Source organism: Moschus berezovskii, chromosome 17 (assembly GCF_049115385.1).
Source record: "Moschus berezovskii isolate FMDL1 chromosome 17, NW_MosBer_1.0, whole genome shotgun sequence".
In the NCBI taxonomy this organism is placed as follows: Eukaryota; Metazoa; Chordata; class Mammalia; order Artiodactyla; family Moschidae; genus Moschus; species Moschus berezovskii.
Window position 1 is genome coordinate 36,960,270 of NC_142476.1, and position 19,766 is coordinate 36,980,035.

At 36.3% G+C, this 19,766-nt stretch overlaps 1 protein-coding gene across 3 annotated transcripts in view; it reads left to right on the plus strand.

Moving 5' to 3' along the window:
• Positions 1 to 19,766, plus strand: part of RC3H1 (ring finger and CCCH-type domains 1) — a 76,266-nt gene that overhangs the window by 41,297 nt on the left and 15,203 nt on the right. For 2 of the 3 annotated variants that reach the window (XM_055419210.2, XM_055419208.2), the window contains exons 6-12: positions 653 to 853; positions 5,099 to 5,231; positions 9,807 to 9,925; positions 11,270 to 11,382; positions 16,454 to 16,735; positions 17,072 to 17,286; positions 19,188 to 19,558. In XM_055419210.2, the coding sequence (XP_055275185.1) occupies positions 653 to 853; positions 5,099 to 5,231; positions 9,807 to 9,925; positions 11,270 to 11,382; positions 16,454 to 16,735; positions 17,072 to 17,286; positions 19,188 to 19,558 (1,434 nt within the window). The remainder of the gene's footprint in view (positions 1 to 652; positions 854 to 5,098; positions 5,232 to 9,806; positions 9,926 to 11,269; positions 11,383 to 16,453; positions 16,736 to 17,071; positions 17,287 to 19,187; positions 19,559 to 19,766) is intronic. The other variant, XM_055419209.2, reaches the window with a different exon arrangement.

Genomic DNA, 19,766 nt, shown 5'->3' on the forward strand with positions numbered 1-19,766 from the left:
CAGGGAGATGGTGTCCTATTAAAGTTAAATCTTATTGCATTGAATTTTGTATATTAGATATTGAACAGCAAAGATCAAATCAAGGCATGTAGATTTTTGTATTTGAAGAGACTATAAAGCCATGTCAGTTTTCCATCAAGACTACAAACAGAATTGATCTAAAGAGAGAGTCATTAAAGCAGGAGTGGGTTTTATGTGGCTATTTGCTCCTGACGTAATTCCACATATATACAGCACTGGAGCTCCATTTGCCATTTTGATTTTAGTATATGCAGAATATAGTCCTTTGTATGCCAGATTGAATCAATACTACTTCAAACATTGGTGTCCAGTATGTGTCTCTTACTGTTCATTTTGTTTTCCTTACTTCTTAAAGTCAAGGTTTCTTGCTTTTTGACACAACACATAACAAGTACTTCGTGGGCCAGGGGAGCCCTGTCTAAAAAATTGTTAATTGATTAACAAGCTATAAGGAGGCCATTGCATCCCCTCATCTGACACTCAAACTAAAAAAGGCACAGTATTTTTCAGAATAGTTGTATGAGAATTTTCTTCTTTTCAAAGTATTTTCATGTCTCTATGTGGTCTTATAACATATAAACACAGTTTGTTTCTTACTTGACTCATTATGAGATTACGTATGTCTTATTAGGTCACCAAACGTGATGAAGACTCTTCTTTGATGCAGCTGAAAGAAGAATTTAGAACTTATGAAGCTTTGCGGCGAGAACATGACTCCCAGATAGTGCAGATTGCTATGGAAGCAGGCTTACGAATTGCACCAGACCAGTGGTCCTCTTTGCTGTATGGGGACCAATCTCACAAATCTCATATGCAGTCCATTATTGACAAGGTAGACTCTTTTTTTGTTCTTTACTTCTTGGACTAATCATGGAGTTTGGTAATTCATTTATTTAACAAATATGTATTAAAATGAATACTATATATCAGACTCTTGTAAATTATATTTTTTATAGCTGAGTGTCACAACTAGTCACATCATAATACCGGTTTGTTCATATAAAGGTTTTTAAATTGAGGTGTAGTTGACATTGCTTATATAAGAATTGATTTAATTACTGTTTTAAGTTTTATCCAGTGCTGCTTTCCATCCCTTTGAGAGTCTTCTGTCTCTATTTTCTCATTGCCTCGCTCCCTTTTATTTTTCTCTTGAGTTTTGATCACTATATTTGTTAAACTCATTTTCTAAATGCTTTTATCTTCTTCCTGGAGCACCTATTTAATAGCCTGAAACATGTGTACACTGAGGTTTCTTGTGACTCTCAGTCCAGAAAATTTCACATAATAATTACCAACCATTCTAAATTTGATCAGATTTTCAGTTTATTTTTACTTTTAATTGTTGTTTGTTATGATGAAAAGATCATTTAAGTACACATGAATTTTAGGTCAGACCCCTCAAATTTCTGACTCTAAAAATTGTATTTAATTCTCTTAAAGCTATAGAGTAAATATTTAAGCCTGGTTTTGTAATTCAACATGAAATTTGTGAAAGTGCTGTCTAAAAGTCCTTAAGTGCCATTTGTATATATTATGTTCAATAATTTTTTAAAAATTTCTACTATTTTCCTTAATTTTTGCTATTTTATCTTAAATCCTCATAAACGTAGAAATGAGATTATATGTGAGAGCCTACCCTATATTTAATTTAAAGAAATGTCAGTATGTAAGAGTAGCCTAAATAAAAAATATTTAACACTTACTGAGAGTTTACTGTGTATCTGATAGTTTTAATTATTTATTTTTATTTTAATGTGTTAATACTTTGCTTAGAACGTTTTACTTTTTGGCCATACCACATGTCTTGTGAGATCTTGGTTCCCTGACCAGGATTTAAACCCTGGCCATGGTAGTGAAAGTGCCAAGTCCCAACCACTGGACCACCAGGGAACTCCCTGTCTGGTAGTTGTAAATAATTCATTTAATCTTCTCAACAGCCCTGTAATATTCCTTTTATATAGAAACGGAGGCAGGTTAAGTACATTTCTCCAGGGTCATATTGGTAATAAGTGACAGAGCTGGATTTGAACTTGTACGTTCTGACTCAAGAATCCAGCTCTTAACTACTCAAACCTCTTTCCAGGCTATTCTCCCCACCGCACCCCACCGTTTTTTTGTTGTTGCTGTTCCTAAAGATAAGATTCTTGAAATAAGTAGTAGGTTGATGTCAAAGAATTAGAAAATGTGTTTTATAAGTATGTGATGCATAATTTTCAGTATATATTATTTGTTCTGTCCTGTAGATACCTTTACCAAAACTTTACCTGCCACTCCTAGGTGTGAAATTATGTAATGGACTGCTTATAACCTTAATCATGATCTTTTAGAGGAGTTCCTTTCTATTTCTGAAGAGAAACTTGACTGACTTTTGTGAAGACTCTAGTAGGAGATTATTAACCTTCTTATCTGAACTGGACTATATACCTAAATGTATACTCTGTAATAATTTGCTCACATTGTGAGCATTAATTTGAATTTAATGTCCTAAACTTTCATGGAACAAACTGGTAAATGAAGTTTGCAGCGTGATATCTTGTTACTATATAGAGTAATAGAATTTCCTGTGATAATGAAAATCTTCTATATACATGCATTGTCCAATATGGTGATCACTAGCCATACTTGGCTGTTAAACACTTGACATGTATCTTGTGTAACTGATAAACTAAAATTTTTATATTACTTAAAGTTTTTAATAGCCTTACATAGCTAAGGGCTACTGTATTGGATGAGGGAAATAGAGAACTTATTAAAAGCGAAAAAATCAATAACTATACTAAATTAATAAAGAAATATGAATTTAGAGTTCACAAAGAGGAAGTATATCTAATTGATGGATAGAATGGGCCCCAATAATAAATACACATCTAAAACAGTAACATGACAAATATTGTCTGTAAAAATATAAAGAAACATATACTCTCATTCATTGCTGATGGTTTGTGAAATGGATTACAGATTTTGGGGGAACTAACCTGTCAGTGAAGCCTCAAATTTTTCTGTTTTTAATTGAAATATAGGTAATTTACAGTGTTCTATTACTTTCACATGCGGGATCTTAGTTCCCTGCAGCGGAAGAGGAGTCTTAACACTGTACCACTGGGAAGTCCCCGAACCTCAAAATATCCATGTCTTTTACCAAAATTACTATTTCCAGGAATTTATTTTAAAGGAATAATCCAAACTTCCAAAAAAGTTACAAACTCAAAAGTGTTATTTGCTAAATATAAAGGATAAAATAAGAGGATGGTTAAAGAAGTTAATATACATTATTAACTTATAATAAAGGATATATTTATAAAAGATAAAATAAGAGGATGGTTGAAGTTAATATACATCTACTCAGAACACTGAGTAGTTACATGGCCAATAAAATTGCAGTTATGTCAGGACAGATACTCTCTTCAGCTGTTAAATAGCATTAAATTTCTTTTTAAAAATGTTAGTGAAATATTTTTGTTAAATCTCAGTGATACATGCACAGGAATTATATTAGACAGTTACTTTGAAGTATTTTATAATAAAGATGGTTAGATATTTTTTAAATATGTTTGTTATAATGTCAATGGTAAACAAATCCAGAAGTTTATAAATAGCCCATTATAAGTATGTGAAAAACATGCAAAGATGAAAAAATTGAATAAAAGGCATGTCACCATTTTAACGATTAGTTAGTTGTGTTGCTGCTGCTACTGCTGCTAAGTCACTTCCGTCGTGTCCAACTCTGTGTGACCCCATAGACGGAAGCCCACCAGGCTCCCCCGTCCCTGGGATTCTCCAGGCAAGAACACTGGAGTGGGTTGCCATTTCCTTCTCCAATGTGTGAAAGTGGAAAGTGAAAAGTGAAAGTGAAGTCGCTCAGTCGTGTCCGACCCTTAGCGACCCCACGGACTGCAGCCTACCAGGCTCCTCCATCCATGGGATTTTCTAGGCAAGAGTATTGGAGTGGCCTGCCATTGCCTTCTCTGAGTTGTGTTACTCCATGTTTTTTAAATGTATGCTATTTAAAATTTACCTTTTAAAATGACCTGTAGGGGAGAAAAAGTTTCATACATGTATTTTTTTTTAAGTGAAAGTAAGTTTATTTAGAAAGATGCACATGTCATAGGCAGAATGCAGTCCGTTTCATAAGGTGAGAACAGCCCTCTCCTATATTAATAAACCACAGAGCTAAATGTTTTCAAGTAAGAACCCTTAGTTGTGGAAAGTGGAAGTTAGTTGCATAGTCATATCTGACTCTGCAATCCTATGGACTGTAGCCTGCCCAGTTCCTCTGTCCATGGAATTCTCCAGGCAAGAATACTGGAGTAGGTTGCCATTTCCTTCTCCAGGGGATCTTCCCAACCCAGGAATCAAACCTGGGTCTCCTGCATTGCAGGCAGGTTTTTTACCAACTGAGCCACTAGGGAAGCATCAGCTAATCTTTTTCTTTTCTTTAACGGTCAAATGTATTGGCCACCTTAGGAGAGTTAGGGCAAGTATGTGTGTCCATTAAGCCTTAGGAAAACACGCAACCTGATAGCTTCCAAGAATCCCAAACCAAATACAGAATTTTTCTGAACTGGAATGAACTCAAATTATGTAATCCGTGCAACAGATGAGTTCATATCGAGGCTGTAAATATTGTATATGGTGCCATAACCTTTGGTCTATAACAGAACTTGAATTCAAACTCAGTTTGACTCCAGTTTCATTGCTTTTGTTGTTGTATAACATTATCTCTAGACTGTATCTCCAAATTTCAATTATTTGAATGGATCCAGGAGGCAAACTAACATGGTGCTATAAGAACCTGAGCTCTAAAGAGTATTTCCAAATTGAGGAATTGAGAAAGATCTCACATTCAAGGAGTGTAATGGCAGAGAGAAGAGAGTATACAATATACCAACTTGTGGATGCAGAGAAGTGCAAGGCTTTTTCAGGAAACGAGTGATCCAGTTGGCCAACGCATAGGATGTGGACAAGGATAAAAATTAAATAGAATTAATTGCAAAAATGATTGTGATGTTGTAAATAATCTTTATTTTAAAAGGATTATCTGGTCTTTGGGGGAAGTTAATATTTATCTTTTTTTAAGTTGCAGACCCCAGCCTCTTTTGCACAAAGTGTTCAGGAACTAACAATTGCTCTCCAGCGGACTGGAGATCCGGCAAACTTGAATCGACTAAGACCCCATTTGGAGCTATTAGCAAACATTGACCCTAGTCCAGGTAAATCCAGGGGGAATTAATGGACTATCCTATATGTGCCTTAGTACTATTCAGTGATTCTTTCGTCTTTTGTTACAGTTCTCTAGAATTTCCCAGAGTAGTCATTCTGAATCCTTTCTGTAGTAGTTAAGTTTCTGGCCCCAATCTTGTCTGTCTCTTTGTTACTTCAACTAATATTTATTTAGTACTTTTTACTGTTCTGTTCACCAGGAGAATAAGATTCTTTCTGGGATCCTTTATGTTTCTTCCCTGTCTCATCACAAAATTGTGCTATATTTTTACCATTTTCATCTCTTTTGACAAAACTCCAGTTTTTTTTTTTCATTTTTTCTGTATAATATGTCCTTAGTTACATTTTTTTGGTCCCAAGTTTCCCTTCTCCACAATAATCTTGTTCCATCACATATTCTCTTTTGCATGCCTAATTTGTTAAGCCATTTCCTGTTCCTTCTCCTTAACTTGAAAATCAACCAACCTTCATTTTTCACCTGATACTTACATCTTGGGTGTATTAGCTTATATGCTACTGTCCTTGTGTTTATTCCTACTACTGAACTAAAAAGCTCTTAATATTCACTAGTAATTTCCTAGTTTCAAATTCCAAAGGCTTCTTAAATTATTTGTCTTCAGCATTTGGTAATGTTGTTGACTACTTCCTTGATAAACTGTCTTGATACCTTATCTTTCCGTAGTCTTAGGATTCTCTTCTGGCCTGTCTGAATGCTAGTTCTGTCTTATTTTGTTCACTTTATCTTCTTTCCTCTCTTGCCCCCTAAAGAGTAGGCTGCTTGTGTTCTTGGAATTTTGTTTTCTCTACACTCTCTGTTGAAGATGTTTGTCATTCATTCTCAGCATCAGGTATTATTCCTTCACAGATAATGGACTCCCAAATACCTCTGTCACTATTGTCTGTTCATCACTCCACACTTACTTTCCCAAATGCTTTCTGAGGTTCTACGTCCTCTCTGCTCATTGTTTCAAAGCAAACTTACCTTCCCTTGATACTTGCTCTTCTTCTTTAGGTATGCAAGCCTAAAACCTGAGTCTTTTGTCTTCATATCTTTTCCTTTCACTTGCTCTACACACCATTTCAGACAAGATTTGTCTGTTCTTTCACAGTATCTCTCTATCCCATAGATTAATACTGCCTCAATGAGTGCCTCATTCCTTTTCCTGAAACTAAATGCCTTTCATTCTCCTCTACTCTTTTGATTCTTCTAATCTAATCTGCTTACTGCTGCAAAATAAATCACATCTCTGATCTTAACACTCAGACTTTTAGTGACACTCATTGCCTGTAGAATAAGGCTTGGAACACTTGACCATGACATTTCAGAGTAGTAAATTTATTACCAAAATTGCTTAATCAAATCAGTTAAGATCTATTTTTATCTTTTCATTTTATTTTTTGGCCAAGCTGCACAGCATTCAGGATCTTAGTTCCCTGACTAGAGAGTGAACCTGGGCCCCCTGCAGTGGAAGCCCAGAGTGCTAACCACTGGACTGCCAGGGATTCTAAGATCTATTTTTAGAACACAGTGATTTTATTTTTTCCCCACTGCTGTGCTTTGAACATTCTGAGCAATCAAAAGAGCACTTCATAAGCTCACTACTTTATCAGTCACCAATCTGTCTACATCAGTCTGAGCCAATATATTCTACTCCCTCCTTGTGTGACAGTGGATAAACCATACTTGTAGCTAAGGCCACCATCTTTCCTTATGTATCAATATCTTCTTGTCAAGTGTATCCTTCCAGTAGCCTCTGTTTCTTATGTCATCAGTTTTCCTTCTCTGTAGAGTAGCTCTGTCAACATATAAACATTTTATCATTGTTTTCATCAAAACCCACTTTTGACATCATTTGCCGTCTACCTACAACTCCAGGTCTATACTTTTTATAGCACTCCTTTGAGCACACTCCAGTCAGACATTTATCTCTACTGCTCAATCAAAGTGGCTTTTGTCAAGGTCACAAGTGACTTCCATGCATCTAATTCCAAATATCAATTTTTTATTCTCTTTGTGTTTGACCTGTTAGCATTTAACATAGTTGTTTACTCTCTACTCCTTGTACCACTCTTTGCTTCTAGGCCACTGTATTCTCCTAGTTTTCTTCTTACTACATTGAAACCTCCTTCTCAGCCTCTTTTGATGATTTCTTCTCTCCATAACCTCTAAACTTTTTTCTTTTTTCCTCCCATATTTTCTAACCTTTGAAGTGCTTCTGGAATTTAATCCTTGTGTTTCTTTTCTATTTATACTCATTCCCTAGATAATCTCATCTAGTCTCACAGCTTTAGATTTTATTTGTATGACTCACAAACTTGCTATATTTCATCAGTTCTGAGACTCACATTTTTTCAGATTTTAGCATTTCTGAAGTTGAGCTGTATTTGTATAATCAGTGACATGTAATAATTACCAATTTTTTATTTTGGTAGCACATAAAATGATAATACATACTACAGTTGATGGTGTTTTAAAATCTGTGTAACTTAGCCTAGACTTTCTTCTTAAATTCTTTTGTATATCTGCCTGCCTGTTATCCAATAGTTCTACTTGAGTATCTAATAATTATAAGAGTAGTCTGTCTAAAAGTGAGTTCCAGTCAGTATCCTCCACCCACCCACCCACCCATCATTCCTTTTAGTGGCAACTCCATTCTTCCATTTCCTCAGGCCAAATACCTTGGAGATATCATTAACTCATCTTTCTCTCATAAGGTACATCTTACCTATGAGCATACCCCATAGGCTCTACAGCAGAATCCATCTACTTATCACCTCTCTACTACCTCCCTCTTCTGTCTTCATGGATGATGGAGTAGCCTCCTGTTTTCTGTCTGGTTTTAACGTAGGAGCCAGAGTGATTCTATTACCCCTTTGCTCAAAAACTCCAGTGGTTTCCATCACTCAATTCAAGCCAGTCTTTTCTATGACCTACCAGACCTCACATGATCTGGTCTTCCTTTACCTCTCTCCAACTTCTTTTACTGTTTTCCCACCTCATTCATTCCACATTTCCCCTCCATTATTAACATGTCAGGCATACTCCCATATTAGGACCTTTGTACTTATTCTTCCCTCTTCTTGGAATGTTTTTCTCCCTATGTATCATAGTAGATCCACAAGGCACACTCAAACCCTACTTTTGAGTCTCTAATTGAATGTAACCTTCTCAAGGAGGCCTTTACAGGCAACCTTGTCTAAAGTTTTATACACACCTGTTCCACTTCCTTTCTTTGCTCTATTTATTCAACTCATCATTCTCTAGGTAATTTGTGTTTTGATTATTTATTTATTGTCTGGCTTTTCTCCTTGAATCGAATAAGGATTTTTGTTTTGATATCTACTACTTCTCGAGCAACTGGAATAATACCTGAAACGTTGTAGGTATTCAGTAAAATACTTTGTGTATGACTGTTCTCTTTACTTTCTCTGTGCCTTTATCCTTTTTTCCTGATGAAGTTCCATGTGTCTTTCAAAGCCTAGTTCAAATGCCATTGCCCAGAAGTTTTTCAGTGTTCCAACAGGAAGCCATTTATACATAAGCATTTCATTTATACATAAGCATTCTTGGTTCATTCTGTATTTCTTTTAGAGAACATTTCATATTTAGCTTTGAGCTAATTTTTCCTTTAGAAAATCACATCACTTCCTAAATGAAGAGTATGTATAGCACAGCTGCTTTATATAATAGCTCTTCTATTAAACTTTTTAAGCATTCTGTTTACCAATACTTGCCTTAAACAAAATTTCAAAATAGACATTACAATTTGGCTTGACTGTAGGAAGTTCACAATTACATTTGATCCAAAGTGTGTTGGTCTCTACTGTACTCTCATTTTTTTAGGTGCAAACATTTAAAAACTAAAACTTTTTACATAAAAATCTCAAATTTCAGTTTTCCTTGGGAAACAGAAGTGTATCTGGAAGTGTCATCCTTGCATCTTCACATAACAACAGTCAGCTCACGTTGAGTAGTCACCGTAGCCTTAGATGGGAGACATACTCTTTAACACAGTCCCCATCACTCTTTTTTAAAAATCACTTTATCTCTTTGAAATTTATTTTGTACTCTATTTTTCAGTGATTCTAATATGAGTTATTTTTTTTAAATTGGAGAATAATTGCTTTACAATGTTGTGTGAGTTTCTGCTATACAACAGTGTCAGTCAGCCATAAGTATACATATATCCTCTCTATCTTGAACCTCCTTCCTATCTCCCACTCTACCCTACCCCTCTAGGTCATCACAGAGCACCAGGCCTGTCACTCTTCATTGTTATTTCCAACAATAAGGGTCTGATGACAGTTGCTGTTTATTATCTGTCATATTTCATTCCTATATATTACCTTCACACACTCTGTAGTTATTTTAGATTGCAACCCCTACTTTAAAAGGGTATATTTATTTCCTTAAAATGATGTTTAGGTGAATAAGCTATTTCATGAATAGCTGTATGAAACTTAGCTTAATTCCACTGAAGTGCTGACATTCTTTTACTAATTTAGTACTGGGCAGAACTTTGAATAACATAGTTTGAAAAAAAATTTTTTTATTTGTTGTATAGATGCTCCTCCTCCTACTTGGGAACAGCTAGAAAATGGGCTGGTTGCTGTGCGTACAGTGGTACATGGACTGGTTGATTATATCCAGAATCACAGCAAAAAAGGAGCAGATCAACAGCAGGTAAGGGAGGTGTTTGAAATGTAGAAGTAAGCTACTGTGGTTATCCTTACAGATAAAAATTAAGTCAATAAGACGACGAGAATATTTTTAGACTCTGTAAAGACTAGAAATTAAGCTAAAAATTAAAAATCTATTTTTAACTCCCTATTCTATTAGGCATCAAGAAAAATGTAACAAAAATAATAAGATTTATAGTTTAGAATGGTTAGCAGCCAGTTTACTGGATTAACCTATTAATTTTGTCTGACGGCATTGAAATTAAGTCATCCTTGTTGGCCTGATGTCGTGCTGGAGTCACTTTTCACGTTGGATATAGCAGCATTTGATTCCGCGTTAAAGGTTATTCCATTTATATAAACTGATTCTTTTCCTGGCTACTATTGCTTTTCTGTTTGATTGTAAGTATTACTTTTTAGTGCTAATGCTTTATTTCTCCAGTACTGTTCACATATTTTGTAAATACTTTTTCTCTATTAGTATTTAAATATTTTTCATTCATAATGTCTCTTAGGCCAGTGGGCCAAATTTTCCTCAGATATTTTTTAATGGAATATATGGCAGTAAAATATAATAGCCAATGTTATGGCTGGAATTTTAAATTTTACTCCCAATGATTTCATTTCACCCTTAGAATTTATGTTAGATTCACTTTATCTTTTATTTTGCCCTAGTTAGCTTGAGAAATTATAACTTTGTTATTAATTTATCTGGCTCAGGTAAATATTAACAATTTCTTTAAAAGTAAGAAATATTAGAAGTGTCCTGCTAAGTCAAATAGTACAGATATGCTTTTCCCAATCTAAGATCAGGACTTTATTTTATGATTAAGACATTTAGAAAAATTAACATTAAAATTTAGTTAAAATTACTTTTAACTTCCTGTTACAAAAATAATATTAACTTTTAAGTTCTTCCCATGTAGATTTGTAGTATGTTATAAAGGAACATAATTGTAAGCATAGTTACATTGAACACTGTCCAAATCAAGTACTGGAAGACAGGTTAAGTATTTGAAGGTCCTAAACTTCAGGGGTTTGCTTGTCCACTGTAAAATGTTGGAAGGAAGATCATAGAGCCCTCATGAGATTGAATCAAGAATTTATGTGATGTTACATGTTTGATAGTTAATATCAACATAGAAAAATCAGGGCTACATTTTTAAAGTAATTTATTTTTGGACTCTCTAAGACCTCAGACAGGATAATGTTCCAGCACTTTTGCTCTGAGTAGTCTAGATAAGTGTATAAGTTAGTCTGAGTTAATTCATCTGGATTATTAAGTTCCTTAAATAGCGACACAAAATTTGCATTATTTTAAATAGCTAATGTTTAATTTTGATCTTAGCCTCCACAGCATAGCAAATATAAAACATACATGTGTCGAGACATGAAGCAGAGAGGAGGATGCCCTCGGGGGGCCAGCTGTACATTTGCACACTCACAGGAGGAACTGGAAAAGTAAGTTTGAAGGTCGTCAGACTCAACCTTCCAATAATTTGTTAGAGAATAATTTGCTGCCGTTGAGAAATAGGAAGAAATGTATTTGTATTCCCTTTGATGAATAGGAAATGTTTAGAAAGGAATACAAAACTTTAAAAAAAGAAAAGCAAATCACTTTCCTTATCTTTCATCACATTGTGCTTACAAATGGAAAAGTACTTACGGTTAACTAAATCTAGAAGTGAGTCATTTTCATTACCCCCTCCCCCAAATTAAAAGTCTCCAAATTTTCATCAGCTTTAACTGATTGACCTTAACTAATTGAAAATTGCATTTCCAGTGGAAAAATTTGCCCTTTGGTCTATCAAGAAATTATTTACTGCCAGGCTCATTTTCACAGATTCTTTCAAATTTCAAGGACCAGATAATTTCAATGATGTTAAATTTCCAACACAGAGTAAAAAGAAAGGAAAAACCTCTTAATTGTTTTATAAAACCCGTGTAACACTGACACTAAATTTGGCAAAGATAGCATAATTAAAGCTACAGATTCATCTCACATGATATTTTAAAAATCCCAACTATTATAACTTGGAATTCAGTACATTAAAATAGACACCATTACAAAGGTACAAAGGTAGCACAGTATAATTACTGTAGGTTAGAGAAGAAGGGTTTTATAACCATGTGATCATCATATCCAAAGATACCAAAAGATATTTGAATAATATTTGATGTCCATCAAGTTTCCTTGGTAGAACAAAAATGCCATAGATATTTTCCCAACATGATAATTATATCTCAAATCAAGAGTCAGCATGATAGCCTGATGCTTACTTGGTATTAGTTTATTAGATACAGTTCTGTTTCAGACAAGAGTCAGGGAAATTTAAAAGGTGTTATTTAACATTCTGCAAGTTGTAGCTAATGTATATAAGCAAGAGAATAAAATAGCCAAAATCATTAAATGGAAAAATTCAAGAGAAATAACTAGAATCAAAAGAACCAAGAATTTAGTAAAGTAGCAAAGCAAAAAATTATATGAAAGCAAAAAATGAATTGCTTTCATATAAACTAAAAAGGGAAACATAACCAGTTAAAAAGTAAGGTGACATTAAAATCCCTTTTGCATTAACAACAAAAACAAAAAAGTTAGGCACCAAATAATCTAGTAAATACCCAGGATCTATATTGAATTGAATTAGTAAACTACCTGGGAACATAAGAGTTTACTAAATGAAGCATACTGTGTTCTTGGATGAGAATTAGCATTATAGAGGTTTTTTTTTTCCTCTTAAATAGTAAATTCAGTGAAATCTCTGAGTCTTAACAGGATGGTTTTGGGGCCCTAACAAATTCGTTCATTTGGAAGAAAAAAATATGCCAATAACCAGGAAATTCTGGGGGAAAAAGTATTCAGTGGAGACTAGACTAATAACTATTACTATTAACCTGTTTTATGAGCTAAAGTATAAAAACTGGTATTAGCATAGGAATAGATAGACCAATGAAATACGGTAGAAAATCTAGAAAGAATTCCAGATACATATAGGAACTCAGCAGTGTGAAAAAAGGTGGCATTTCACATCAATATCCAAAAAATATGATGATGAAACAACTCTATTTGGAAAATAATTAGGGGTGGATTCTTAACATTTACACCAAATGAATTATAAATTTATCAGAGATTTAAATATTTAGGAGAAAACTATAGAGATTTTTGTTGTTTTTGTTACATCATCTTATGTAGGAAAGGGGTTTTTTTAAATATAATTTTATTTAGATTGCACTGGATCTTCATTGCTCCATGGGCTTTTCTCTAGTTGTGGCGAGTGGAGTTTACTCTCTAGTTGGAGTGCACAGGCTTCTCATTGCTGTGGCTTCTCTTGTTTGCGGAGCATGGGCTCCAGAGCACTCAGGCTTCAGTAGTTGCAGGACGTGGGCTCAGTAGTTGCAGCTCCGAGGCTCTAGAGCGCAGGCTCAGTAGCTGTGGCGCCCAGGTTTTGTTTCCCCGTGGCATGTGGGATATTCCTGGACTAGGGATCAAACCTGTGTCTCCTGCATTGGCCACTAAGCTGCCAGGGAAGCCCAGGAAAAGATTTTTGAAGAATGACGGCATGCATAAAGAAGATTAATAAATTTGATTAAATGAAAGTTTAAAATTAAAATAATGGCTCAAACATCACAAATATAAAAAGAAGGAAAAATGGTGGTGAAATTATTTACCTCTAACACAAAATGATCTACAAATCTATAAGAAAGAGAAGAACCAGTAGATACATGGATCAGACATATAAATGATTCACCAAAGAAACACAGATGGCCAGCAAACATGTGAAATTATGTTCAATTTCACTAATTGTTAAAGAAATGCAAATTAAAAGCTGATTTTTTTTTTTAACTGTCAGAGATTGAGGCTCAGTTCAGTTCAGTTCAGTCGCTTAGTTGTGTCCAACTCTTTGCGACCCCATGAACCACAGCACTCCAGGCCTCCCTGTCCATCACCAACTCCCGGAGTTCACTCAAACTCATGTCCATCGAGTCGGTGATGCCATCCAGCCATCTCATTCTCTGTCGTCCCCTTCTCCTCCTACCCCCAATCCCTCCCAGCATCAGAGTCTTTTCTAGTGAGTCAACTCGTCACATGAGGTGGCCAAAGTATTGGAGTTTCAGCTTTAGCATAAGTCCTTCCAGTGAACACCAAGGATTGATCTCCTTTAGAATGGACTGGTTGGATCTCCTTGCAGTCCAAGGGACTCTCAAGAGTCTTCTCCAGCACCACAGTTCAAAAGCATCAATTCTTCGGCTATCAGCTTTCTTCACAGTCCAACTCTCACATCCATACATGACCACTGGAAAAACCATAGCCTTGACTAAACGGACTTTTGTGGGCAAAGTAATGTCTCTGCTTTTTAATATGCTATCTAGGCTGGTCATAACTTTCCTTCCAAGGAATAAGCATCTTTTAATTTCATGGCTGCAATCAGCATCTGCAGTGATCTTGGAGCCCAAAAAAATAAAGTCTGACACTGTTTCCACTGTTTCCCCATCTATTTCCCATGAAGTGATGGGACCAGATGCCATGATCTTCGTTTTCTGAATGTTGAGCTTCAAGCCAACCTTTTCACTCTCCTCTTTCATCAAGAGGCCTTTGAGTTCCTCTTCAGTTGCCTTGAGAACCCCATGAACAGTATCAAAAGGCAAAATGATAGGATACTGAATGAGGAATTCCCTAGGTCGGTAGTTGCCCAGTATACTGCTGGAGATCAGTGGAGAAATAACTCCAGAAAGAATGAAGGGATGGAGTCAAAGCGAAACAAATACCCAGTTGTGGATGTGACTGATGATAGAAGCAAGGTCCGATGCTCTAAAGAGCAATATTGCATAGGAACCTGGAATGTTAGGTCCATGAATCAAGGCAAATTGGAAGTGGTCAAACAGGAGATGGCAAGAGTGAACGTTGACATTCTAGGAATCAGTGAACTAAAATGGACTGGAATGGGTGAATTTAACTCAGATGACCATTATATCTACTACTGTGGGCAGGAATCCCTTAGAAGAAATGGAGTAGCCATCACGGTCAACAAAAGAGTCTGAAATGCAGTACTTGGATGCAATCTTAAAAACGACAGAATGATTTCTGTTTGTTTCCAAGGGAAACCATTCAGTATTACAGTAATCCAAGTCTATGCCCCAACCAGTAATGCTGAAGAAGCCGAAGTTGAACGGTTCTATGAAGACCTCCAAGACCTTTTAGAACTAACACCCAAAGAAGATGTCCTTTTCATTATAGGGGACTGGAATGCAAAAGTAGGAAGTCAAGAAACACCTGGAGTAACAGGCAAATTTGGCCTTGGAGCACGAAATGAAGCAGGGCAAAGGCTAATAGAGTTTTGCCAAGAGAACGCACTGGTCATAGCAAACACCCTCTTCCAACAACACAAGAGAAGACTCTACACATGGACATCACCAGATGGTCAGCACCAAAATCAGATTGATATATTCTTTGCAGATTGAGGCTAGCCAATGTTTAATAAGATATTGAAAAAAAGCCTTTTTTTTTTCCTTTTAATCAGTAGGAATTATAATAGCTTTGGACATTATAGCAATTTCTAATGTGCATACATTAGAATTAGTAATTCTGCTTTTGGTTATTTACATAGGTGTGAAGTATATGACTCTTAAGAGTCCCTTATACTGCAAGGAGATCCAACCAGTCCATTCTAAAGGAGATTAATCCTGGGTGTTCATTGGAGGGACTGATGCTAAAGCTGAAACTGCAATACTTTGGCCACCTCATGCGATGAGTTGACTCACTGGAAAAGACTCTGATGCTGGGAAAGGTTGGGGGCGGGAGGAGAAGGGGACGACGGAGAATGAGATGGCTGGATGGCATCACCGACTCTGTGGACATGAGTTTGAGTGTATTCCGGGAGTTGGTGATGGACAGGGAGGCCTGGCGTGCTGTGATTCATGGGGTTGCGGAGAGTCGGACACGACTGAGCGACTGAACTGAACTGAACTGAAGTATATGTATATAATTTTCTGTTACCACATTGTTTTAATAGAAAAATTAGGGACAACTTAAAGTATACTGACATAAAGGAATAGTTAAGACTTTGAAGTAGAGGAAAAAATTTACTAAGCAGCCGTCAGTTCAGTTCAGTTCAGTCGCTCAGTTGTATCTGACTTTTTGCCATATATAACCCTATTTCTATAAATAATAATCTTACAAACATAAGAATATTAAACTAGTTCATGAGTGGAAAAATCTGTATTATATATCAAACTGTTAACAGTAGTTACTGTTGATGGGTGGTCCCCCCCGACCCCTACTCCAAAGTTTGTGTATGTGTGTCTGTATATATACAGACACACACACACGTGTATGTATGTGTATATATATATATATATGTATATTTATACAGGTTTCCAAGATGATAGCTAGAGCCAGTGTTTCAAGAGAATTTCTAGAAAGTGATATGCTCAGAATCTTTTCCTTTTGTATCTGTTTCTTAAATACATTTTATTTCTTGATTTTTGCTTCCACAATTTTGGATTTTGTTGTGCACCTTTGCTTTTTTTATAGATTTCGTAAAATGAACAAACGCCTGGTTCCCAGAAGACCCCTGAGTGCCTCTTTGGGTCAACTTAATGAGGTGGGCCTGCCTTCAACAGCTATCCTTCCCGAAGAAGGGGCAGTGGATCTGCCTAGCAGAAAAACCCCTGCTCTGCCGAATGGGATTGTATCAACAGGGAATACAGTAACACAACTGATTCCACGAGGGACAGACCCCAGCTACGATTCCAGTCTGAAACCAGGAAAGATCGATCACCTGAGCAGTAGTGCCCCTGGGTCCCCTCCTGACCTGTACGTTGTTTTTACTAACTTTGATTTAAAGTTTCTTTATTGACATAGAGTAGAAGGAAGAAAGAATAATCAGTGTTTTGTTTGGGGGAGAGGAAAACCCTTAACCGGAGGGCTCTATTCTGTTGTTTTTTATTTCTATTTCATGTGCCAGTGATTTTTTGAGAAACAGTATAGGTGACATAAGATCAAAGTTTGCAAAATTTGTGGAAAAAATGTTTATTGGAAGAAACCTGTTTCCCAAATTTTGGCAATTTTTTTTTTACATGTAACAGTTTGTATACATTTAGAAATGTTTTCAAGACCTTAAAGTTGACATGCAGACTCTTGTTCCCATAGGCTGGAATCGGTCCCTAAGAGTATTTCTGCCTTGCCTGTTAATCCGCATCCTGTACCTCCCAGAGGACCAACAGAGCTGCCTCCTATGCCTGTCACTAAACCTCTTCAGATGGTGGCGCGAGGTTCTCAGCTCTATCCAGCACAGCAGGCTGATGTTTATTACCAGGATCCTCGAGGAGCCGCTCCACAATTTGAACCAGCACCTTATCAGCAGGGTAATGATCTTTCATTTATGTCACTCACTTTTCTTAGGAGTTACAAGAATGACTTCAACTAAGAGTGACCATATTTTCAGTAACCTTCTCAAAATAAATAAATGCTTTTTTTTTAATACTTGGGGAAAAACTGAAGTTATATGATCAGTTAAATAATATGAAATAAATGAAGTAGCAAAGCTAGGAAAACCAGTTTACCCTAACTGTGTATTAAAAGTGTCTACATATTTATGGAAATAAGTCATGAATGACTTGAAAGTAGACAATGGAAATTTGCTGAGGCAATATATATATATATTTTCCTGACAAAGTTTTCTTCAAGCATGAGAAAAGAATATAATATTATGGTGAATATAAATTAAACACACATGGTACATCATTTCCTTTCATTGTCACCTAATATTTTTTTCTAGGTCCTATAATATACATGAAAAAAATGTAAATATGTACTTCTAGAGAGTTTATAGTATAAAATCAATATCAGTAAAGAATAGAAAACTATATGTGTTAGAGTATATCTATATACATACTTGAGGTGTTCAGTTGTGGTGGTTAATATTAGTGTGGTAGAAATTAACTGCACGACTCAAGGAAGATCATTGAGAACTTGAGGACTCAAAAGACTCTGGAAGAATGCCCTAAATAGAGGTGTTGGGAATAGAAAGGAAAATTTACAAATGGATTGTAAAGATGAGAGTCTAGAGGAGTAAGACTGTTGTTAATCCAGGTGTGACTTGAGGTCTGGACTAATGTGGTGAGAAAATAGGAAGCAGGTATTTGAGAAAACAGACATAGCCAGTTTTAATGGTAATACTAGGTATGGAGAATGAGTTTTCACATAATGTAATTCATGTTAATATATATATATATATAGGAAGCTTCTTTCCTAATTTCCAACAGAGGAGTTCATCAGTTGAGGCAAATGTCTTGAAATTGGGAAGCAACTGCCACAACTTTTGGGTCGGGAACTCTAGGATACTTCCCTGGCAGTCCAGTGGTTAAGATTCCATGTTTCCACTGAGGGGGCACAGGTTCAGTCCCTGATTGGGGAACTAAGAGCCTACGTGCCTTTCAGCATGGCCAAAAAAGACTCTGGCGTTATGCAGTTAGCCATTCTATCTGTATCAGCAGAATGGATCTTTTGAGGGCCATATCTCTTTCCAGTTAACTCAGTCTCACATTCTAAACGTATGCAAATGAAAGATTTGTGGAACCTAAGCTGGAGAAGACTCTTGAAAGTCCCTTGGACTGCAAGGAGATCCAACCAGTCCATTCTAAAGGAGATCAATCCTGGGTGTTCATTGGAAGGACTGATGCTAAAGCTGAAACTCCAATACTTTGGCCATCTCATGCAATGAGTTGACTCACTGGAAAAGACTCTGATGCTGGGAGGGATTGGGGGTAGGAGGAGACGAGGACGACAGAGAATGAGATGGCTGGATGGCATCACCGACTCAATGGACATGAGTTTGAGTGAACTCCGGGGCTTGGTGATGGACAGGGAGGCCTGGCGTGCTGTGATTCATGGGGTCACACAGAGTCGGACACGACTGAGCGACTGAACTGAACTGAACTGAAGCTTCAGGAAAATACAGTGTTTTTTGCTTTCCAGTGTTTGCAGTATATTAGGCACACCAGAAAGATGATCAGAGAATTGAGAGAGCCAGTTTACTATTATAGACTATGAGTAGATTGGTGTTTTCAATAATTTGGAAGGAGAATTTTTGCTTGATATTTTTCGTAAATCTAACCTGACTACATACCTAAGCAGAGGGGAAAACATCTAAAGAAATGAGTGGATTTTTGATTCTTTACTGTTGAAATATTTTAAAAGGAAAAGTCTTACACAGAAAAATAGATTGGCTGATTGTTGCTTTTGGTTGCTCTTTTGTATTGTATAGGTATGTACTATCCTCCACCACCACAATGTGTGTCCCGTTTTGTCCGACCTCCACCATCTGCTCCTGAACCTGGTGCTCCCTACTTGGAGCATTATCCGCCATACCTCCAAGATCGTGTAGTAAACTCACAGTATGGTACACAGCCACAACAGTACCCACCTATGTACCCACCACACTATGATGGCCGTCGAGTATACCCTGCTCAGTCTTATGCAAGAGAGGAGATTTTCCGAGAAAGTCCTATACCCATTGAGATTCCACCTGCAGCAGTGCCACCCTATGTACCAGAACCCAGAGAAAGATACCAGCAAATGGAGGGCTACTATCCAGTGGCTGCACACCCAACTCAGATCAGACCTTCCTACAACAGAGTATGCTGAGTTCTTTTTATTATTATTAATGTAGATTTAATTAGACTCGCTTAGAGTGATTTTTTGTTTAACCTTTTACCATGGTAATAATCCTTTGATCAGTTAATTCTTTTAAAAGAAAGTGTCTTTTGTCACCTTTTCATAATCTTTATAGGTTTAGGTTTTATTTATTTTTTTACTAGTTAAAGGGAAGTAAATTACTGCCCAC